Source organism: Gossypium hirsutum, chromosome D08 (assembly GCF_007990345.1).
Source record: "Gossypium hirsutum isolate 1008001.06 chromosome D08, Gossypium_hirsutum_v2.1, whole genome shotgun sequence".
In the NCBI taxonomy this organism is placed as follows: Eukaryota; Viridiplantae; Streptophyta; class Magnoliopsida; order Malvales; family Malvaceae; genus Gossypium; species Gossypium hirsutum.
In genome coordinates this window covers 57,812,825-57,836,137 of record NC_053444.1, presented here as the reverse complement: position 1 = coordinate 57,836,137, position 23,313 = coordinate 57,812,825, and the positions used below count along the sequence as shown (strand labels likewise).

At 32.3% G+C, this 23,313-nt stretch overlaps 3 protein-coding genes across 3 annotated transcripts; 1 reads left to right on the top strand and 2 right to left on the bottom strand.

Moving 5' to 3' along the window:
* Positions 1 to 488: 488 nt before the first annotated feature.
* On the top strand, positions 489 to 2,063 carry LOC107929346 (ethylene-responsive transcription factor 2). Its single transcript, XM_041098556.1, has one exon. The coding sequence runs from the start codon at positions 822 to 824 to the stop codon at positions 1,395 to 1,397; it is 576 nt and encodes a 191-aa protein (XP_040954490.1). The 5' UTR covers positions 489 to 821; the 3' UTR covers positions 1,398 to 2,063.
* A 1,273-nt stretch (positions 2,064 to 3,336) lies between these two features.
* LOC107929329 (ubiquitin carboxyl-terminal hydrolase 3) lies at positions 3,337 to 7,069 on the bottom strand. The gene is made up of 9 exons (XM_041098555.1): positions 6,727 to 7,069; positions 6,296 to 6,427; positions 6,126 to 6,164; positions 5,078 to 5,183; positions 4,677 to 4,735; positions 4,498 to 4,572; positions 4,328 to 4,376; positions 4,098 to 4,174; positions 3,337 to 3,676 (listed from the first exon to the last, which is right to left on the bottom strand). The coding sequence occupies exons 1-9, from the start codon at positions 6,799 to 6,801 to the stop codon at positions 3,578 to 3,580; spliced, it is 711 nt and encodes a 236-aa protein (XP_040954489.1). The 5' UTR covers positions 6,802 to 7,069; the 3' UTR covers positions 3,337 to 3,577.
* A 464-nt stretch (positions 7,070 to 7,533) lies between these two features.
* Positions 7,534 to 10,040, bottom strand: LOC107929342 (uncharacterized). The gene is made up of 7 exons (XM_016860741.2): positions 9,884 to 10,040; positions 9,696 to 9,726; positions 9,374 to 9,591; positions 9,196 to 9,226; positions 8,794 to 9,054; positions 8,377 to 8,660; positions 7,534 to 8,229 (listed from the first exon to the last, which is right to left on the bottom strand). The coding sequence occupies exons 1-7, from the start codon at positions 9,902 to 9,904 to the stop codon at positions 7,888 to 7,890; spliced, it is 1,188 nt and encodes a 395-aa protein (XP_016716230.1). The 5' UTR covers positions 9,905 to 10,040; the 3' UTR covers positions 7,534 to 7,887.
* Positions 10,041 to 23,313: the final 13,273 nt, after the last annotated feature.

Genomic DNA, 23,313 nt, shown 5'->3' with positions numbered 1-23,313 from the left:
TTACCTGTTTTGGCCAAATCAACTAAATTTTATTATGGTGGTGAATTGTAAAATGAAGATATAGTACAATTATCAAATTACACCAACACGTTAAGAAATGGTAATAGAGCGTTGAGAAAGTTTTACTTAAATATTATCTCAGTTTAAATAGGATTAGTCTCAGACTGTAAAATGAATGAGGACACCATGTTGCACAAAAAAATTTAGCATATTTGTATAAATATTACATTAAAATTCAAGGACAAAACTTGACATTAACCCAATTCAAATTTATTTATCACATGTCTAAAAACTGGTTTCGTAAAGGTATTAATAAAAAATTGAAAAATAATAAATAAAACCCCACTATTATTATAATAAAAATAAAAATAAAAAAAAAACAAAAATCTTGAATGGGAAAATCCGCCAACCCAAATTCATGCATCTGATTTCCCTATATAAACCCACTTCCCATTTGCCAAACAAAGATTCAGACTCCTAACTTCTCACATTTCTTCTCTTTTTTTCTTTAATTCATTCTTTTTTTTTTCCCTTAAACAAAACAAAACCAACCCCAAATCCCTCAATCACTTACTCAAGATTTAACAGGTTTCGTTATGGAGATGCATCCGAGTAGCAACGAGACCGATTTAGCAATGTTGGACTCAATTCGGCGACACTTACTTGGCTAGTCATCAGACTTCCGACTCGATGCTTCCGTTGAGTGCACCACTACCACGGCTCCCCCCGTGTTTTGCAGAAGCTCAAGCTTCAACCGCTTGTACCCATGTTTGACTGAAACCTGGGGTGACCTCCCTCTTAAAGAAAACGATTCTGAAGATATGCTCGTTTTTGAGTTCCTCCGAGATGCTTTAACCGTAGGCTGGGCGCCCTCCGATAACTCTTCTATCAAATTTCCGCCGATTAAACCGGAGCCGCAGGAGATTTTAGTTGAGGCTCCAGCTGCGAATACGGTTGTTCCGGCGGTGGTTCCGACCAAAGCGAGGCATTACAGAGGAGTTAGGCAAAGGCCGTGGGGGAAGTTCGCAGCTGAGATAAGGGACCCGGCTAAAAACGGGGCTCGGGTTTGGTTAGGTACTTTTGAAACAGCTGAGGATGCGGCTTTGGCTTATGATAAAGCAGCTTATAGGATGCGCGGGTCCAAGGCTTTTTTGAATTTCCCATTGAGGGTGAATTCCGGGAAACCTGACCCAATGAGGGTAACGTCAAAGAGAGCATCACCCGAGCCCTCCAATTCTTCATCATCCGGCTCAGAGCAGGGGTCACCGAAAAGGAGGAGAAAGGTGGCCCCCTCAGCTCCGGTTGTGGGTGAAGCCTGGTTAGATATGAGTTCAGCAGCTGCAGTTAAGTATGAAATTGGATCATGTACTAATAGCAATCAACTATTAATCAGCTAATGGATTAATGTAAGAAGCAGGGAAAATGAGGGTCTGAAATATTTGTAAACTTGTGTTGGCTTTGTGCATACAAAGAAATTGTTATTATTTCATAGTTGTTTCGCTAAATGAGAAAATTTTATTCTTTAATAAAAAATGGTGTAAGCAATATGGTTGAAAATGGACATTCCAATGCAAAAAGAAACTGTAAAAACCTAGTTTTGATGTAGGAAGAAGCATACAATCAAAATGTAGATGTAGGCGTTGGTACCTCAGCCATTTGAAGATGACAAATCCAGACCAGCTTGGCGTTCGGCCTATAATAAAAGGTTAGCTGCTCTTCTTTCTAACATCTGTTTATTTTGCCAATATTCTAGAACATATATGGCGTCAAGCTGAAGGAACAAGGACGCACGTCCACGAACGTTGCGCAGTTAGAAAAGGACAGTTGACTTTTGGGCAAAGATGGAATAGCTTTATCCTCTATCCAAACACTAATTGCTTTTTTGACCCTATGCATTCAAACTGTTTGACTTTTCAAACTTTTCTTCCGACTTCTAACCACCTGGATTCTTTGTTCATAATGAGAAAATGTGAAAATAAGTTTGAGAGTCTAGGTGGGAATTTGATTGGTTGTTGTTTTCTATTGATTTTCTACAACTACAAAATTCATTTGGATTTCATGAAAACAGCTTATGGGAAAGGAATACTCCTACATCGGATTTAATTTAGATGAAATTGGATCAAAGCTAAAATAAAGATTTAGATGTTGAAGCATTTGTTTAATCCTAAAAAGCTTTCTTCCTTGCATCCAAAGGAACGAGACATAAATCCACTGCAACTACGTTAAGTAGTAATTCCAAATATCATAATTTGATGGGTGGTACTGTGTTTGGAATGTCTCTTTATAATTAGATTTGAGTTAGGTAATTATTATTAATTACTAATTATGCAGATAATTACACTCAAATTCAATTTTTAAAAATTATTTTTATACACATTATAAAGATTATATTATAAAGCATTAACACCCTAAGAAAAGGCGTTTGAGTTATATTCAGTTACTCTTAAACAAAAAAGAAGTTATCTCTTTTCTAATCTTTAATCTTTTTATTAATAGTTTCATTCGGTAACCTTTCTTTCATCCTGTAATTGTATCAGAGTACAAAATTAGATTTGTTTAAGAGAAATTAAATATAACTTCAATGCCTTTTTTTTAGTTCTTACTCCTTTTACAGTAGAGATTTATAGCCTAAATTGATTTTATTTGAATTTCGTACAGTTTTTTGATAAGGATGACATTTTTTCTTTGGTTCAATATGACCGTCCGAAATTAATTCATATCCGAACTAGATTTACTTCTGATGTATAGTAAAGAAAAAGAATAATTTAAGGTTTAAAAAGATTTGGAAACGAAATTAAATATTTGAGAAGGAGAAATTAATAAAAGAAAATTAATTTTTCTAAAATATTGCCATTTAGAGTCAGTTACAGTCATCCAACTTTTCTAAAATTTCATTTTCAACACCAAAAATAAAGCTTTATTAATTTTTTTTATTTTAATCACCACCGTTATTTTGTACTTGATTTTTTTCACATAAAATTTAATTATTCAACGTAACTCATGCTTTTACTATAAAAACTTATATTTCTCCCTCAAATTGGAGATTAATAAAATGAATTAACTAGTTCCGTATAATAAGATATAATTATATTTTAAAAAATAAAATATCAATTATAAAATTAAAAATGTATAGAAATAACATTTTAAACTAAAATAAATGAATAACATGCTTGAAAAACCATAGGAAAATTAAATTTAAGAGAGCATAATTGAAATGCTCCAATTAGACTTAATTGGATAACACCTACCAAATACAATGATTACCTAAAAAATTTCACACATATAACTAATAAACAATTACACCCAACTAAGTAAATTTCCAACACACTATTGAAGTTTAGTTGAACCAAATTCGATTATATTCTCAAATTATTACTTTTGATGTATACAAGGATCCAAACACTGGAGATAAAAATTTTGAATGACCAAATCATGCCAACGGTAGTGAAACCGACTTACACAACCACACGAGTCTCATACAAGCACAATTGTCCTAAAGTAAAGCACATCCACAATACGATTGTTTGCTATGTCAAGGTGACTGATTTTGAAAGAAATTGAGTACAACACTTGCCAATTAAATTGCACCTGCCACCTTCTTAGTGAGTGCAATGACATTGAAATTGAGTGACTCTGGATTTTTCTGGATCATTCCCTTGATCACTTTGGCTGCATCCTGTTGAAAAATAAAAGCATACCAGTTAGGCCTATTCATAACACTGAAACACTCTTATAATACCAAAACACTTTGAGCAACTCAGATTATGCACAAACAAACACAAAAGATAGACACTGGCAAATTCACAGTGGAAGGAGTTTTGAGGTGAAATGTATAAGCTGAAGTTGAAGCTTCAAACTAAAACCTTATCTACCAATTGGAACTCCCTTTAGTCCAAAAGTGGAACGAGATAAAGATGAGCTAGCTTCTTGCACATTTAACTTTACTCAATGCACGACGGTCAAATACAAACATATAAGGGGAGAACAAACCCCAATGCAAACAGCAAACTACTTTCTTTTCTTAAAAATTCAATGTCCCGTAAAATTCTTTTGTGAAAATCTTAAGGGTAGATTTAAATTTTAATACCAACACGAACCTGCAACAAGGTACTTCGTGAGGATGAACCATGGGATATTGGTCCTGACTTCCTTCCATCAAGTTCATAAAGCTGCCCTACATTGATGAGACAAAAAATAATGATAAGATCAAGGCACCAAATACAACCACATTTAAGATATTCCAAAAGAAACTCTGATCAAGCAATAGAAATTGTCGTTTCTCTTTATATTTGGTTCTTTATATTAGAAATGAGAGGGGGGTATGTACCATCAACACATGTAAAGCAGATAAAGTGAGTATCCACATCGTCAGAAGCCTGTCAAAAAAGATAGTAAGATTGCCATATTGTACAGATTTGTATCTAGCCAAACTTCACAACTTGTAATTTTACACTGAATAAGTCAAGTATAAAAAGATATGACTTGTTATAAATTTACCTCTGTATCACCAGCTGTAGCTGCCACAGTGTGAGCAACTTCCATCTCTCCATCTTTCTCAAGAAATGCAGCACGCTGTAGATGCATAGGACAATTTGAATTCAGCAATCAGAAATCACAAAAACATGCAGGCAAAAGCAGATACACTGTGCATGCAGAGAGGCAGAGAGAAGTAGAACCTCCAATGGATCCATGGTTGCAGTAGATTTAAAAAACCTATCTAAAAAGGACCCCTCTTCTGAAAAAGACAAGGCAAAAAATAGTTATTCTATGTATTCTACAAATAGACTAATAACTACCTAATACCCTTAAGTTCAGCAATCAAAGGAAGCATTGACGCTAAAACTGCAAACTTTGTACAAGATCACAATGAAATACAATTCCTCATTTTAAGAAGAAAAAAGTGATAAATCAAAAAGCCTACTCATAGATGATGGACAGATGATGTCTTGATTATCATCCAACAATGATTTCAGTAAGATGACAGCATGCAAGTGTAAAAATTATCAAACATCACTAAGCACGCTTGTGAGCATCTTAAAATGAGCATTGTAGATGGTGAACATTAGACCCAACTTACGTAGCTTGATTTCTGAAGTAATATTTCCAACACTGTGAAGAAGCCCAATCGTTCCACAAGCATTGCCCACAGTTTGTTTCATGAAATAAACCTCACTGCTAACATCCTACAGCCAAAAAAAAAAGCAGAAAAAAATCTAATTGGATCATGCATAATTCTGAAACATGACAGAAATTTTATGTACAACATCTATTCTTTTATATTTAGAGAAGTCAAAAGAGGGAATGGAATTTTGAGCTTAAAATTTTGCATTCTTTTAAGAAAGCTTTTCTATTTCTCTTTTTGACTTCGGCTCCTTGACCATTGTACTTTTCAATGAGGTCCATCATCCAAGGGTGTAGTTAGTCTCACCCACCAAGTAATTTACAATTGCAAATACTATCCACACAAAATATAGAACCGTGTGATCAGCAAGAAGCATCTATTGTACTTGAGTGACCTTTTATACCAAGGGTTCATAATATCTAGCAATTGTAAGGAAGAACTACAAGTTCGCACAATTTAATTACAATTATTTTATGCTCTAAATGTTTCTGAATTCCAACCCATCTTGACAACAATTTGATACAAAACACAAAGGCTTTACTTAGTAAAATGGAAAGAAAACTAGAAAGGTGAAAAATTAAAGGGGGAGAGAAGTAGAAAGAGAGAAAAATATATTTTTTCTTTCCATTAGTGTACTTGGTAGGAAAGATAGAATTTTCTTTCATTCATTATTTGGTAAAGTCGAAAATGCAAAGAAATAAAATGAAAATTAAAAAAAGAAAGTATAATGTTACAAATGTGAATGCTTAATTTACATCTCTCTCATCTTCTCTCCTCTTATTGTTCCAATTTGATATAACTTATTTTTTATACATTATGATGAAAACGGTATCTTTCCTATTTTCTTTCCTCGCATTTTTCTTTTCTACCAAGCACACTCAAAATTTATTTTCCTTCTACTTTTCCACTCTCTTCATTTCATCTTCCACTTATGCACTAAACTAAGAACACCCAAAGAGCTACAACAGGATATTAGATTATAAAAAAACAGCATTGTACTTACTCTTTTCTCATTATCTTGCTGCAATCTCTCTTCTTCAGTCTGAAAACATTGAACCGTAGAAACAGACAAAAACAACGTATTGTAATTAAGTGTAAATGTAAAACTGAACTTAGAAGAAATGGGCCGCCAACTAAAGCTGGAAAGAAACAATTAATTTCAGATGAAATCACCTGAGAAGTTATTGGATAAAGAAAAAGCACAGCAAGAACAGGCTGTGGAACCATTTCTAGGAGTTCATCATCCAAGCCATAAACATCGCAGCACTCTGCCTCACTCTCTGGAAGACCCAGACCCCAAAGAAACTGCAGAAATTCAATATTATAATTTTCCAACGAATTTAAACAAAAATATAACTATCCACACGGACTCATAACAATCCGATCCTTTAAAAATTTTCTCTATAATTTAAAGAGACTACAAGAAACATAAATTAATTTTTTTTTTTAAAAAGAAAACTGAAACCCTAACTCTCTATTTGATTGCCGCAAATCTAGAAAGGAAAATTTCCATGAAGACCGGTTTTTAATGTTTTGTTTATCTTATTTCCCAATCATTTCTCGGAACCAAACATCACAGAAAAAAATGAAAAATGAAAAAGAACCTGGTTCATGACATCGGGGTTAGCTTCAAGAGGAAGCCATCTCTTAGCTGCAGGACTTTCGTCTGGAGTTGCCATTCTTTTAGTGGTTTTTAGCGGGCTTTTTTTTTTAATGTAATTCTTTTCTTTTAATTTAAGAAAGGGTTTGAGATTGGAGATGAGATCGAAGAGTCGGTGTAAGTTGAGTCCTGCTCTACTTTTCTCTTTGCATTATATATAGGTTTTGGGCTTTCCGGCTACCTCATTCATTGAAGTCACAATGAAAATTGTCTAATTATGAATTTCAGCCTTGACTTTTCAAAAACTGAGAAACAGTCCCCCTACTTTAATTTATCAGAATTTGTTCATTCTACCTTCAGAAATGTTTGATAAATACATAAATTTATATTGTTGATTTTTGCTAAAGCCTTGAATGTAAATGGTTGAATTATTGATTTTTTTAGTTTGCAAAATTAAATTGAAGTATAAATATAAGTATATGTTGGAACGATTATAAAATGCAAGATCAACTTATTTCAATACAAACACATTAAGAATTGAAATAATCTAGACTAGAATTGATTAACTAAACTAAAACCCACACATAACAATAGCATATGGTAGGACTTAAAGACCCGTAAATATAATTGTGCATCAAACTTGAGTACTCAAGATTCAAAACCTCGGCCTTTACTATCTATGCTAAAATCTCATTTACTCGAAATACATCGAATGAAAAAGCTTTAAGCATGCTATCTGATTGTATTGTCTTCTTGTAAAGCATTGTGATTAAATTTATAAAAAATTAAAGTAAGGGGATGTAATTCTGAATTAAACCCAATAAAAAACATAAAATTTGCTTTTACCTCGCACTGTAAAACTGAAGCACCGCTATATACGGTAATAGGAAGTGGCAAATACAAATACATAGAAAACAGTCCTCTTGTACTTGACTGGATGAAAACATAAAGGACTTGGTCTCTTTATTGCCCCATCTTCTAGCAACTCCAAACAGTAGTTGCTCACTTTTCTTTTCCTTTTCCCACTGAAATAATAAGCAAAATGAAAAAATAATAATGAAAAAACTCGACTTAAAATTCAGTTACTGCTGAAGAAATGATTATACAACATCGTTTTTTTCCTTGACAACGAACAAGATTTCTGCAATGTGCCTTTTTCATAAGGTCACACCCTGTTAATCCATCGTTCAAGTCGAAGCTGCTTCAATGGGGGGCCGCGGGGTGGCTTGCTTTTCTGAGGACAACGCCATTTTCCCATTATCTCCATTGCCTTTGCCTCACACTGTTGCTCAACTTTTACATTGGTTGTTTCAGCCAACACCTTTCTTTTCGTCACCCCATAATCCTTTTCACCACCTGTTGTTTTTCTTGAACCCTTTAAAACAATCTCTCCTGCTCCTCTCAGACAATTTTCATCATTTGCTCTTATAAACTTGTTCTTCTTTGTTGTGATGAAACCATTTTCTTTGTCATTGCTTCCATGTGTTGGTTTGATCTCACCAAAATCCTGTAATACTAACTTGACATGATAAATAGCGCCATAACAATATTCTACAATCTCACTCATAGGGTCTTAGAACCATTTGATATGTTTATTTAACAAAATTCAAGGGATTAGACTCGCCAAAGGAGAAAGAACTAAAAGTGAAAGTACCTTACTAGTGGACTTGTTTTCTTGCTCATCATATCTGATGGGGCTATTACATTCCTCAAATCCATTTGAGAAAATCTTCTTACCAACAACCACCTCATCTCTACATCCTGTTTTTGTTGTTGTCTTGAAATTATGTCGTTTCTGTCTCTTGCTGTCTTCAACAACAAATTTATCCCGACTTGGTTCTGTGTTTTTAGAAAGACTGTCTTCAAATTCATCATTTGTATCCAATACAGGTGACTCATACACATAGTCCGGGAACCAATTTCCAATATCTAGAGGTTCTGACACAAGAAACACAAACAAATATTATCACATAACTTATTTCATATGTACTTTCTTTTCCTAAAATTTTTCTAGCAAGCCAAACAGCAATAACTTTCTGAAAATTGAAGAATACTAGAAGTTTATACTGACCAGAAAAGAAAGGGTGTGATTCATTCTTCCTTTCTACTAATGAACTACTGCATTTGATCACTTTAATTGAGCAAATCTTGTCAGAGGTATTTTGTTGAAATTTATCTGAATCCGCAAAATCATTGATGCATTCTTCATTGACAAGTTCATCTTCCCCACATTCGTTTTTACTAGAAACATCTCTTTTGAAACCATCATTGGTGTCCAACAAAGGAGACTCGTACACATAGCTTGAACACCATTTTCTGATATCAGGAGGCTCTGAAAGAACATGAACAATTTTCACTTCCTTTACATGTTTAAATTAAGCATTGTATTAATTCCGTTCCCTAAAATATTTTCATCCACAAAACACATTTTGCACTGTAAAATATCAAAAAGAAAAGTGACACTGAAACATACCAGAAAGGACTGAAAGGGAATGTAATGAATCCTGAACCCATAAAAAAGGGGGGGAGGGGGACTGTTAAATATGAGCAACTGTGAACTCTATACAAACTCAAATGTAAAATAAATATACTATTCAAGAAAATCCCAGTTGCCCAAATGCAGATGTAAAATTAAATGAAAAAAAAGTTACCTCCTTAGAGTTAAAGTTGTCATGTTCATCAGCTTTTCTAATTTCTGCAGCAGACCCATCAAAGTTTTCTTCATTTTCTCTATTAATTTTTCCTACACCCAAATCATATTTGTCGCTTTCCCTTTCTTCTGAAAAAAATCCTCCGGAATTCTCGCATGTATCCAAGACAAAAGATTCATACTTGTAAGAAGAAAACCAGTTCCTTATGTCAGGAGGTTCTGATCCAAAAGGGAAAAAAGAGTTATTTTTTATTTCTCGTTCTTTGAGTGAAACTAAAGCTTAAAATTTTCAAAATTGAAGCTTGAGGATAAGAAATACTAACCAGAAGGAGTGGAGCATGAGGAACCTGAAATCTAAGGTAACAAATAAATAATTAATGAATCAGAAAATTGAATTTCACAGCAAGAAAGAGAGAAATTTGTTGCTACAAGAACATTTTGCTATATTTTCTTATGAATCAAACAGCAAACTGGACAATTTTGAATGGTTGAAGATAACATTCATCCATACCTCAGAATTGAGATCCTCCATTGAAACTCGCTCTCCTTCTCTGTTTCTGGAGAAGAAGCAACACCTAAGTAAAGGGTCATCACTTTTTTCTGGGGATTATTAAAGGGTTTGCTTTTCCTTCTTTTTAGTATTTAAATTTCCCGGGATTTTGCTTGGCGCCTTTGCTTTTTCGTTTGTGCGCCTTTAAATATTTAATTTGTGTTGACGTGTCAGTATTTTTAAGATCTATGATAAACATAAATTTTAAAAAATAAAATATAAATTAATTTAAATAACTATAATTTTTTTCACATCCCAAATGGTTTTCCAAATTCATTCCAAATTTGTTTTTGAGTTTTATATTTTTAATTTTTAATTAAATATCAATTTTTAAATTATCAAAAATAATTTAACCAGAAATTTTTATGGGTCAATTTGGGTTATGGGTAGACTAGTTGAGTATGAATATTTGTCCAAATTATCAATAATTTAACTAGAAATTTTTAATGTACAAGACTAATTTGGAGCAATTTTTAGTATTAGAACTAAAATGAACTTTACATTATAGTATAGGAGCTCTTGATAGACTTTAACCAGTATGTGCATTTATCTATTTTTATGATTTAATAAATATTTTATTTATTTAATATAAGTAATTTCTATTAAAATATATTAAATATGATTAAAATAATTTCAAATTATAGTTAATATTTGTAAAATGATATTTTCTTATAATACCTTCTACTTATAACACCTCCCTAACCTTTAAATCAAAGAGAAAATCTACTTAAGCACACTTGAAACCACGTTTGCCTCATTGTTGGAATAGCAGTGGAACCAACTAAGCTAAGGCTCAATTGACTGTACAATATTAAAAATTATATTTATATGATTCCTAAAAGAATTACACTTAGGGTATGTTTGATTGCCAGTAAAATATTTTCCGTAAAATGATTTCGGGAAAATATTTTACTTTTCTGTAAAATGATTTACTGGAAAATATTTTCTGCTGTTTGATTGAATCTGTGTAAAATATTTTCGGCTGTTTGGCAGATTTCCTGGAAATATTTTTCGAATTTTTTTTTACATATATTGATATATATTAATAAATTTTTATATTTTAAATTATTTTTACATATATTGCAATGATTTGTTTATAATAATACTCAATTATTAAGCTACAATATTAATCGTTATAAATTGAAAAAAATTAATATCAAATAAATTATTTGTAATTGTGTTAAAAAACAAGTATTGAATAATTAAAAAAAACAAGTTACTAGAAAATCGATAAACAGAAGCAATTTTCTACCGGAAATGAAGGAAGGAATGAAGGAGGCGATAGAGAGGAGAGCACGGAAAATGTCTTACAGAAATTGAAAGGGTAAGACATTTTCCCTAAAATGTAACCCATTTTCCCTTGTTTTGAGTTCATTTTCCAAATGGAAAATGTTTTCCGCCAATCAAACGCTGGAAAAGTTGGAAATGATTTTCCGGAAAATCAATTCCTTCAATCAAACAGACCCTTAATAATGACATTATACATATTTTCTTGTCCATGTACTGTTTTATATCGTTGAATGAAACAAAATCATAAAACAAAATATTTTTTATAAGTTAGAGAAGTTACCTCATTAATAATGTCAATTCGAGTTTATTATGTACATTAATAAATGTTTGATTTTCATGATTGGTCAAGAAATGCAAGCAAACTCAAGGTTTGAAGAAGATGAAATGAAAAGAAGCAAACGATAAAAAAGAGAAATAGGCTACTTATTTTATTGATAAACTCTAATATCTCCCAATATGAGGCAAGCTAGTATTTATTAAGTGTTTAGTTAGAAGGTCCAAGATTTATCAAATACTAACAATAAGATTCATTGATACTCTTGGTCTATTCCAATAGTGAATAAGAATTACAACATATTTTAACAACTACAACTAACACATTTGACATGTGTTGGTAACTCTTATCTAATATGACTTACAATTTAGTATTTCACACTATATATCAACTTTAATATTCATCGGACTTACCAAGATATTCAAATTTTTTGAAGCCGGTTCTAATCTTCTCAAGTAGTCACTTGTGTGCCCTATAAACCTACATACGACATATACCTGCAAGAAAACAAGCAATGTATATACCGTATGGACTACCAAGAATAAGAAATGGATGACCTATTATATTGTTGAACCCCAACTTGTCTTCAAGTCTACAAAATGGCAATGTGGATAAAGGTTTGGCTTGGTCAAAATATTAGCAATTTGCTCACATGTTGGTACTTTAGAAACAACAAGGTTACTTGGTGCGACTTTCTCTCGGATAAATAATAAGTCTTCAACATGCTTAAACTTTGAATGCGTGATAGGATTAGAAAATATTGAGACAAAACTTGAGTTTTCACACCATAGTATTGATTTTTCATCTAAAAAAACATTCAACTAGCTTAAAAGTGACTAAATCCACATAATTATCAACAACAACATAGGTAATGCTTTGATATCCAGCCTCAACAATGGACCGAGCAACATGTCGCTTCTTTGAACACTAGTGAATTGGAATTCCCCCAAAGAAAATACAATAATCAGTTGTTGATTGCTTGTTATCAAGATTTGATCCCTATTTAGCATATGCAAATCTATAATGGAAAGTTATTATGCTAGTTGGAATACTATGCCACTATAAATGGTACCCTTGAGGTACCCCAAAATACATTTCAATATTTTGAAATAAATATGAAAAGAACTTTGCATAAACTGGCAAATTCTATTTACAACAAATTCTATTTTAAGCCTTATAATCACAATGTATTGAAGTGCCCCTACTATACTCCGATATTATGTTTCATTACAAACAAGACTTTCATTAGCAATAGTAAGATTACTATTCATAGGTGTTGGAAATGCATTTTCTCCATCCATCCCACATTTCTTTGAAGGTCAAGTAGATACTTCTTTTGGTTAAAAAACAACACCATCATTACTATATTGAATTTCGATGCCCAAGAAAAAAATGTAACTTGCCTAAATCTTTCATAGAGAAGCCAGGATGTAGTCAATTCCAACATCATTATCATCGATGATAATATCATCTATGTAAACAAGAAGAGAAATGTCTGATACCTTTGTAATTCGAACACATGGAGAAGAATTGGAATTTGTTAAGTTAAAACCAATAAAGACCAAATAATCTTTTAATTTCTCAAACCATGTACACTTCTTTATTAAGATCTATTGAAAACAAATTGGCGAGTTGCGCATCCTTAACTCGTCTCGACATTTGGTACAAATAGGATACGTTACTGGAAAATATATGTAACGAAAATCTCATGAATATTTAGGAAATCAAATTTTTAAAGTACAATTTAATAAAATCTTAAAATTAGATAAAGTCAATTTGAAGGTTTTAAAATAGTCTATCTTTGAATAATTTAGAATCAATTCATGGTTGATCAGAAGTGTCTAGGGTCAAGAATGAGCTACAGGGAACTCAAAATAGCCAAAACAATGCAGTGGGAACTAATTAGGAGCAAGTTACCTAAACCTCATGTTCCGATACCTTGTGCAATGTATTATTGCATAGGACTTATGTTTCGATACGTTGCCTTGGAACTATAGCTTGTTAACTACTAACTTCAAAAGTTTTGATACATAAAGCATGAATTATGGAACCTGGACCCTTAGAACTAAATTTACAACTCAAATCACCTCAAAACCACTCCGAAACATCATCAAATCATACCCATGAGTTCCAAGACAATTTGAACCATTACCAAGACTTCCCTAACTCAATTTATAACTAAATAAATATGTTCAATTATTACAATGTTCCAAAAACTTAATTGAAGACTCTAAAGTGTCATAGACTTGCCAAAAAAATGTAGTGGGCACTAATTAGGGGCAAGGTACCTAAACCCTATGTTCTGATACCTTGGGTAAAGTATCGATGCATAGGTTATATGTTTCGATACTTTGCCTTGGAATTTTAGCTTTTTAGCTACTAACTTCAAAAGTTTTGATACATAAAGTATGATTCCGGAATGTGGATCCCGAGGACTAAATTTACACCTCAAAACCACTCATAAACATCATCAAATTATACCCATGAGTTCCAAGACAATTTGAACCATTATTAAGACTTCCCTAACTCAATTTATAACTAAATAAACATGTTCAATCATTATAATGTTCCAAAACTTAAATGAAGACTCTAAAGTGTCAAAATCAAGCTTACAAGCCTAAATCGAATAAAATTTAATCTATGTTCATGACATGCTATACGAGACAATAGTCAAAACACAAATACATACTATTCTAGCTTTAGTCAAGTGAATTTGATCTCCCGAAGCAATCACAACTTCACAATGATCCACAATCAAGCTATGCGCAAAAAACAACGACGTACTAAGCATAAATGCTTAGTAAGTACATAATAAAGATACTCAACTTACCTTGAATCATATGAGGGGTAATCCATTTTAAAAGTCTTTATACATTCATTACCGGTATACAACATGAACATAACTTTTAAGGATATAGTTCCAACACTCATTATATGCAATTTAAGAATCAACTTTCCTTTAAACAAAGTTAGTATATATGTCTCATTCTTTATTTTTCACAATTACAAGTGGCTTCATGATTCAACATTAGTTTATATTCAAGGGAGACTGCAAATTAGTTCATTTTAACCTCTTGGATTCATTGCTTGACTCATGTTTAGTTTAATATTTTTAACACTTAAGTTTCCACACCTTTTGGATCATATAACCTTTAGTAAGACAAAATTTGTATACACGGAAAGCCGATCAATCATCTCAAAACATTATTCTAGAAGTGCGTCCATTAGAACACCCTAAAATTGGATCCATAATGCACATAAGTGCTACGCTTGAAGGCATATTCTAACCATTATCTTCTAACACATGTGCACTAACCAATCCCTATAGCATACTAATTTTATCCTAATGACTTCACTAAGTTTACAAAGGCGAAGCTTACATTATGAGTCAATTCTAATTTATCACATCTATATACACATATACACAATTTCACATATAATATCACATGCAAGTATTCATTTATGCACATATGGATACCATTGCCACTTAATACTTTTTAATGCAATATTGACATATCATATTTATATTTAAGAATTCGATGAGAATTAATCACTTTTTAAATTCAAGATTCATGCTTCCATACTCTTATGTTCATTAAATGATTCTCAATACTAATCTCTATGCTTTAGCCCACCTTAGTTCATATATACTCACATATTATAAAACACACTTGTAAAGGCTCAATAAGCCCTTTGCCATTTCTTTGTTTCATTTTTCCATTACATTTAAGGTTTCATATCACATTTCATTATTCCATCCATTGTTATTACACTAGTCATTGCATTTTAATTCACTTTTCACACTTGCACACATTGTCATTTTAATGCCATAGCTTATTCATTTATCCACTTGTAAATTAATATCATTAAATTTGCCACTTATCATGGTTTAACTGATTTCTTCTCAACACGTATCATAGCTTATTAGAATCTTGATATTCACACTTTAGCCCAAGGCCACAACATGTTCTTACTTTGTCGCTGCTTTTACTTCAATTAAAATAGTTTCACTTTGTTGTAATTATTAGTATTATACCCTAGTATAGCATTTAACCAATTAAATAACTAAGATTATCAGTATTTAGCAAAATAATGTAAGGATTGTTCTTTGAGTAATTGTATTACTTTGAATGAACAAAATTACCAAACTTCTATATTTTTACTAATCTAAGATTTCCTATTATTGCTCAGAGTACTATTTCTCTCTTACCTAGATGTTTATTCGTAAACACATAACATAAATAATATGAAAATCACGCTCATGTAGAAATCAAGCCAAACAACCTTGAATAATCATGATTAAGATGACAAAATGCACTTTCTTACCATTGTTCTTGACTTTCTCTCACTAGATCAACTTTTCTCTCACTAGCTGATGAAAACCCTAGGTTAAAATAGATGGTTTAATGGAGGAATCAAGCTTGGATGAAGTTTTCCTACTTTTTTTTTGTGAAAAATTAAAGATTTGGCATGGATTGTGGGGGAAATGAAAGGGAGAACCTAAGAGAATAACTTCTCTTCTCTTCTTATGTTAGCTATACACGGGGGAAAATATGGGAGTTTCTCCCTTCTTTCTTTCATTTTAAAAGGTATAATTGTTAAAAATACCCTCAATGTTTATGGGTTTTTGGGTTTGAGCCCTTAACCTTTTTTTTTGGATTGACATTTTTAACTTTACAATTTTTTAGAAATCGGCCCAATTTTAACGGTAAACGTGAGTTGATCGTAAATCAAACCACAGGTCAATTAAGTAGCATATGTGGCATGCCACATAAACACGAGGTCATAAAGATGTCATTTATAAAAACAAAATTGTTTAACAAAATTCTTTACTCTTAAGAATAATGCTTAGAAAAAGACAACTACAGTGTGAAAACCCAATCATTTTCCATCAAAATTCAAGGCTTTAAACATCTCTCTTGAAATATTTATCCCACCATTCCCCCTTCAAACCCGAAGTAACTTTTTATATTCACTATTCAATTCATCTTCAACAATTACAATTACTCTTAACTATAAATTATCAAAAATAATTCAGTTGCTCCTACTATTTAACAACCACCATAAAGAAACCCCTCGGAATTTGCATTTATATTTGCACAAATTAGGTCAAAATTTAAATCTATCTATAAAAGGGGAAAATAGAAACGAACCAGTAAGGAACAGATTTACACTAAGAACAAAATGTTGTGGTAGGGGCAAAGCAAACAACAAACTAGAACTTGGAATAGTAATCGTACTCCATGACGGCTTGAGCTTCCACATAGGTGGTTTCATAAAAGACCATCTCGAGTAACCTCGTAACTTCCTCTTTTCTCGCCGTCGTATTCCTTTATGTCAGATTATCAAAAAGACAATAAGCAGGGACACCAAAACGAAGATGTCAAACCCTAGAGAACCAGGAACCAATATTTATTACCCAATAACTTTTATTCCTCTTTTTGAAACGTTTTTCGTGAGATCGACGATGAGGAGTGGGAGGGAAAAGAGTGGTGACGGGGGTTGAGATGGTGAGGAGTGAGAGGGAAGGTGGAGATGGTAAGGGCTGGACACAACTACGATAGTAGCTAGAGGGGATGTAACACCCCAAACCCAGCCTAGACGTTGTGGCCAAATCTTGGAAGTCACATTAAAACTATTGAAAACATTTACTTGTTGAACACAATTAGGTTTCAATTGTTTTTACGAAAACTCTAAATTTTAAATACCAAGTAATTTATTATTTGAAAAGCACTTATTAAAACTCAAGTATTTGGTTTGTTTGGATTAGTAGTAAAGTTGATAGAATAAAGGAAGGTTTATATGGTCAAGTGTGTATTGATTTGGGATTATGGTTGGATATGAAATTGAAAATGGTATGTTTAATTATTGGAAGTTGGTTTTTAAATGATAGTATGTGTATATGTTTGTTAGAATAATGGGATTTTCGATAATTATAAATTTGATATTTGTTTAATGGCTTATAATAACATGGTATGAATTGAATGATCTATATATATAAAATGGCTTAATTTTCTATGTTTGGTTTTTGTTGAATCATGGCTTAAGTATATTTTAAACATCATTTAATTCTAAATGGACAGTATTTATAAGGTAATATATATATATATATATAGATGTATTCGGTGATGCCTTGTTTATAAGTTTCGGCAGTAAAACATATGGTGTAAGTATGCTTGATAAATGTATTATAACAAATAATGATAAGTTGATTATTATTAGATTAAGTAATTGGCACATATGTATAAGTGATATATGTATTGGGTTATGATTAGTCTTGGTTGTGAGATAAGCTAAATATTGAGTATAAGTAATTATGATTATATTAAGTTGAATGTGGATGCATGGATTAGTTGCTTTAAGTGTGCATTATTTGTATAGTGTGAATATTTTTTTATATGGTATATATGTTTGGTTTTGGTATATAAGTAAAAAGATATGTTTAGTTTTAAAGTTTGTGATTAAAATAATTATAATGAAATAGTTAATTATATACCTTCGACAATGGCATGAATAATTGATTATATGCATGTTGAACTTATTTTTTTTAAAAGTGACCTTAGTTTGATTACCAATGAGTTAGAAATTATTAAGTCACTAATTAAGAATTTCGGTTGGTAATAGAAGGTTTATATCATATATATATTTACATGTATATTCGGCCCCTTTAAGTAGTCATTAAATTCGGCTACTATATGTTTGTGTTTTAATTATATGAACTATTAAAGTTGTTAAATCATGACTTGGTTAAATAGCATATTTGATTATATTACTTAAGTAAAATAGATTTAGTCATATCATTATACAAATTTGTTAATGAGCCAATTAATTCACAAGTGATGACCGAATAAGCTCATGTTAACCTTATATAATTTTGAAATAAGGTTGGTTAATCATGCCTAGGATATTTGAATTTGGTTGTGATTTTAAATGCTCATTAGTAACTTAGTTACTTGGCTCATGATGTATTGATAATAAAATAATTATTTTCAGCCATGTTATAAAAATAAACTTTTATATTTTTGTTTTTATTTTATTTTGGTGTTAAAGAGTTGTAATGATTGTTTAAAATTCTAGTACGTTTTGAAATGACTTGTAACCCTAATCCGGCGACGTGTATGGGTTAAGGTGTTACACTCAATATATAATATCATGTAGGGCATGTTTAACATGCATTTCACATATTGTTTCAAGATATCGAAATATCTTTGATATGGCATAATATGGCATAACATGAGAATGAGAATAACATATTTTTCAAACAGTGATAATCATAACCACACAACATATCTTTGATAATCTAGTTGGTTTGGGTCATTTGATATAATACAAACCGATGGGTTTAAATCTTCCTTTTGGAATACTTCAAATATTTGCATAAAACACGATCCAAATAATAATATTTGTTTGAACATTAAAATTAATGTATATTTATTTTTAATTAGATTAGGCCTACACTTGATAGTAGATTTGATGTGAAACACCACTCTAAAGAACACCTGCACTCAGATCTTCACCAATGGAATATCGATATGTTATCAAAGTAACCTTACATTAAGAATCGTCTTTTTAAACATTTTATGATATTACTCACTTAAACTAAATCGTCCATTTCAAACTTTGTAAATACTTGGTCATAACGGTGATTTTGTTTCTGAAATTAGGATCTTTCCGAGAAGGTATTAATCAGCCTTTCATCAAAAGTAGAATATGATGTGTTAATACTTGAAGGAAAATACACTAAAATCCCTTATACACATTCGGCCTAAAGGAGAAAGTAGGGAAGAAATGGTGGTTTTCATTCCATTACCATACTTACTCTAACTCGATTGAATCAGAAGGATTGGTGGATCACCGGAGTCTTGAGTCAAAAATGAAATTGAATCTAGAGAAACTGATCACTTGAAAAAGTGATTCAAAAGTATATGATATCAAAATAATTTAAGAACAATTGAAAATAAAATAAAATAATTAAGGTTTTGTTTACTATAGAGAGTGGTAGAGATAGAAAAATGGTGAAGAAAGGAGGAAGGATCACTAATCGCCAGTGGAGGCATGACGCGACGACGATTTAGTGAGAACCTGAAAAAAGAAGAAGAGGGAGAAGAGTGTTACGACACTTGAAAAAAGGAAGAGAGAAATAATAAGGAATATTGAGGATTGAAGAGAAAAAGAATATTTTATCTATGGTGGTGTAAGGTGGTAGCCACGGTGGTGAATGGTGGTGCAAAGGCAGCGTTGGAGCAAACAAATAGGAGGAGCGATGGCAAAGGGGAGGTTTGGTGATGGTTCGGTTGGCAAAAAAAATGGTGGAGGAGAGGAGGAAAATAGGGCAAAAGTGATGGTAGATGGCTAAAGCAAAAGAAAAATGGAGAGAAAATGGAGGAGCAAAGGAGAGGAACAACAATATGGAGAGGAAAGAAAAAGATGAAACACAAAAGGTGTATTACACCTTGTCTAGGTACATTGAATCGACAGACAAGGTAAGGGAGGAGGAAAAGGCATGTTGAGGGGACAAATGAGCAAAAAGGGGATTATGAGAGTGAAAAGGGGGCTTAATGAGGAAGGTTGACTCACACACAAGGAAAGAAATCTTCCCTTGCATGGTAACAAAAGTGGACGACAATGAAGGTTTTTCCCTCTCATTAATTTCTATTTGACAAATGTGCCAATGTCGTCTAAAAAATAATTCGGATGTGACCACTCAGTTCATTAACCCAATTTCTACTAATCCGATTTTTGGGATGTGACAAGGAAAGAGAGAAAGAAGAGAAGAACAAATAAGATTGAAACAAAATGAAAAAAAAAGAATTTTGTTAAACAAATTTGTTTTTATAGATGGCTCATCTATGACCTTGTGCTTATGTGGCATGCCACATAGGCTACTTCATTGACTTGCGGTTTGATTAACGGTCAACTCACATTTATCGTTAAAATTGAGTTAATTTCTAAAAAAATAGTAACATTAAAGGTGTTAATCTACAAAAAAATGTTAAGGGCTCAAACCCAAAAACCCATAAACGTTGAGGGTATTTTCAACAATTATGCCTTTTAAAAATCCCCAAGACTTGGTCAACCTGAAGGGTTAAAGTCTAGGGTTAAAATCCCATTAAAATTAAATGTGTGGTCCTTATTTAATCTCTTCCAATTAATCACATCCAATGACTCATATTCATCCAAAATATAAATGGTCTCATCAAAGTAATATTTCCAATATAAAATTTATGATAAATAACCAAAATGCCCTTTTTATGAAAACTTACTTTGAGCCAAAATTTACCTATAATCACATTTTCTTTACAACAAATAAACATGATCAAACTCAAATCTCATAAATTACATTAAAACCATTAATGTAAGCCCGTGTTTGGAAAAAATTACTCTTATACCCTTTTCTCGGTAAAAGAAAATACAATTTAGTCATTATACTTTCAAATCTTTTTTGATTTAGTCCAAAAGTGATTTTTTATCATGCTAGATAATCATTTTTGCCTCATATATTCTCAATTTGATCAATTTGCATTTTAGTCTTCTAGCTTTTCAAAATATCACAATTTGGTCTTCTTTGCATAATCTCACTTTCAAATTTTTTATACATTGGTATCCATATCCAATACCAATTTAATTCCTTAAGAATTCTCTTATCTAATTCATTTCCGTATTTTCTTGGAAATTCATTGAATTTGATTACGTAATTGTATCAGAAGGTCTTCTTTGCATATTCTCTTCTTTACGAAAATAGGCATAACTTGGGCTACATACCTTGAAATCAAATGGTTCAAAAAACGTCTTAAAGAGGACTCAAAGATCTATGATATAGGCACACAAATCACTCAAAATGGTGGTCATAAGGTCATCAAAAGTCAATTTACACCTATGAAACCCAATAATTAATCTTGAACTTCTCATAGGGAACTGCAATGCTTTACAAATGTGACCATATCTCGACCTATAGACCTATAAATCAGGTGATTCAAAAATCGTTTTGAAGAGAACTCAAAGCTTAATGGTTTAGGCACAAGAAGCACCCAAAAAGCTAGTCGAAGCATCTCAAAAAGTCCAGTCAAAGTTAATCCTACAGAATCTTACAAGATTGGTTTTATATTCTCATGTAACTTTAATATTTGCTTTTAACCAATTGGATCTTCTCCACTATTCTATAACTCACAGATCACATGATGTGTGGGCATTTAAGGTGATTTAACAAACAATGTAAGTTCAAGGGCTAAAAGAGGTAAAAAAATTAAATGGAAGGCTAAAATGACTTTTTTTTTGTAAAATTAGAGGGCCAAATAAGTCAATATGCCTAATTTTTTAGGTACCCACTTGTGATAAAAATAAAAAGTAGGTATCAATTTGAGAAAAATGGCATAGCTTAGATACTAATTTGGGGCAAAATACTAAAAAAAGCCAATTTTTTTTTAAAATTTACCGAAATGGGCCCAGAATTTTATTATTTACCGGAATGGGCCCTTTTCCCCTAAATCGCGTCCATGTCAGCGCGATGTCAGGGTACGTGCCAAGAAATCGCGGCTACGTCAGCACGTTTTGCTGACGTGGACACAAATCGCGCTTCAGAGGACGCGATTTGTTGCCATGTCAGCAAAGCACCCTGACGTGGCCGCGATTTCCTGGCACGTACCCTGACATCGCGCTGACGTGGACGCGATTTCGCCGTGTCTCCCACGTTAGGGTTTTTAGGGTTTTTGGAGAAAAAAGTAAATAAATAAGGGATTAGGGTTAAGGGTTTCGTAATTAAATTAATTAAAATTTATTCAAAATTGGATTACGTTTCGTGTTTATGGGTTTTTAAGATAAAATCAAAGTAGGATGATTTATCAGAAGGATTTTTGAAGTCGCGCCCACGTGTACGCGCTTTTGCTACAGTAGGTCTTGGAAAAATAATTTCGACTTGACGTTTCTGAGCAAATAGTTTAAAAACGCTTCAAGCAGAATGTTTTGTGAGAAGAATTTGTGAAATCGTGCCCTCATGGGCGCGCTTTTACTACAGTTGGTCTTGGAAGAAATAATTTCGAGTTGACGTTTTTGAGCAAATAGTTTAAAAAACGCTTTAAGCATGATACTTTATAAGAAGAATTTGTGAAGTCGCGCCCACGTGGACGCGCTTTTGCTACAGTAGGTCCTGAAAAAATAATTTTGAGTTGACGTTTCTGAGCAAATAGTATAAAATAACGCTGCAAGCAGCATGCTATTTGAGAAGAATTTATGAAATCGTGCCATCGTGGATGCGCTTTTGCTACAGTTGGTCCTAGAAAAATAATTTCGACTTGACGTTTCTGAGCAAATAGTATAAAATCGCTTCTAGCAGGATGCTTTATGAAAAGAATTTGTGAAATCGCACCCACGTGGACGCGCTTTTGCTACAGTAACATGTTTGGGCTAAGACTATTATTGAGGCAAAAAATGTTCTGAGATTGCATAAGTCACAGCAGAAACAATTTAGAGAGGCTAAGAAGGTTAGAGTTTCAAATATGAGTGAACGTATTAGTGCTGTTATTTACTACGATGTTGAGGTTTGCCACATCGAGAATGGTGTTGTTTTTTTTGTCGGAGAATATGGTGCAACTAGTTTTTAACCAGAACATAGATTTGACAGAACTTCGTAAAAGAATTAGGCGTAAATTTTTGGAACGACGCCAATGAAAGTTTTGTCTATTATGTATCGATTCTGTTCCTCTGTTGATCCAGTGACATATGACTCATTCGACATAAAAGGTGCTCATAGCTTGGAGGCAATGGTACAAACTCATCTTGCTAGTGGAGCACCTTATATTGAGTTATATGTACAATTTACATCGCTAAATAA

Coding starts and splice junctions, on each gene's coding strand:
- LOC107929329 (XM_041098555.1), bottom strand. CDS start 6,801: ATGGCAACTCCAGACGAAAGTCCTGCAGCTAAGAGATGGCTTCCTCTT. Junction 6,165..6,295: donor TTTATCCAATAACTTCTCAG/GTGATTTCATCT, acceptor CAATGTTTTCAG/ACTGAAGAAGAGAGATTGCA. Junction 3,677..4,097: donor CACGAAGTACCTTGTTGCAG/GTTCGTGTTGGT, acceptor ATTTTTCAACAG/GATGCAGCCAAAGTGATCAA.
- LOC107929346 (XM_041098556.1), top strand. CDS start 822: ATGCTCGTTTTTGAGTTCCTCCGAGATGCTTTAACCGTAGGCTGGGCG.
- LOC107929342 (XM_016860741.2), bottom strand. CDS start 9,904: ATGGAGGATCTCAATTCTGAG. Junction 9,592..9,695: donor CTCATGCTCCACTCCTTCTG/GTTAGTATTTCT, acceptor CTTTTGGATCAG/AACCTCCTGACATAAGGAAC. Junction 8,661..8,793: donor ATCACACCCTTTCTTTTCTG/GTCAGTATAAAC, acceptor TTCTTGTGTCAG/AACCTCTAGATATTGGAAAT.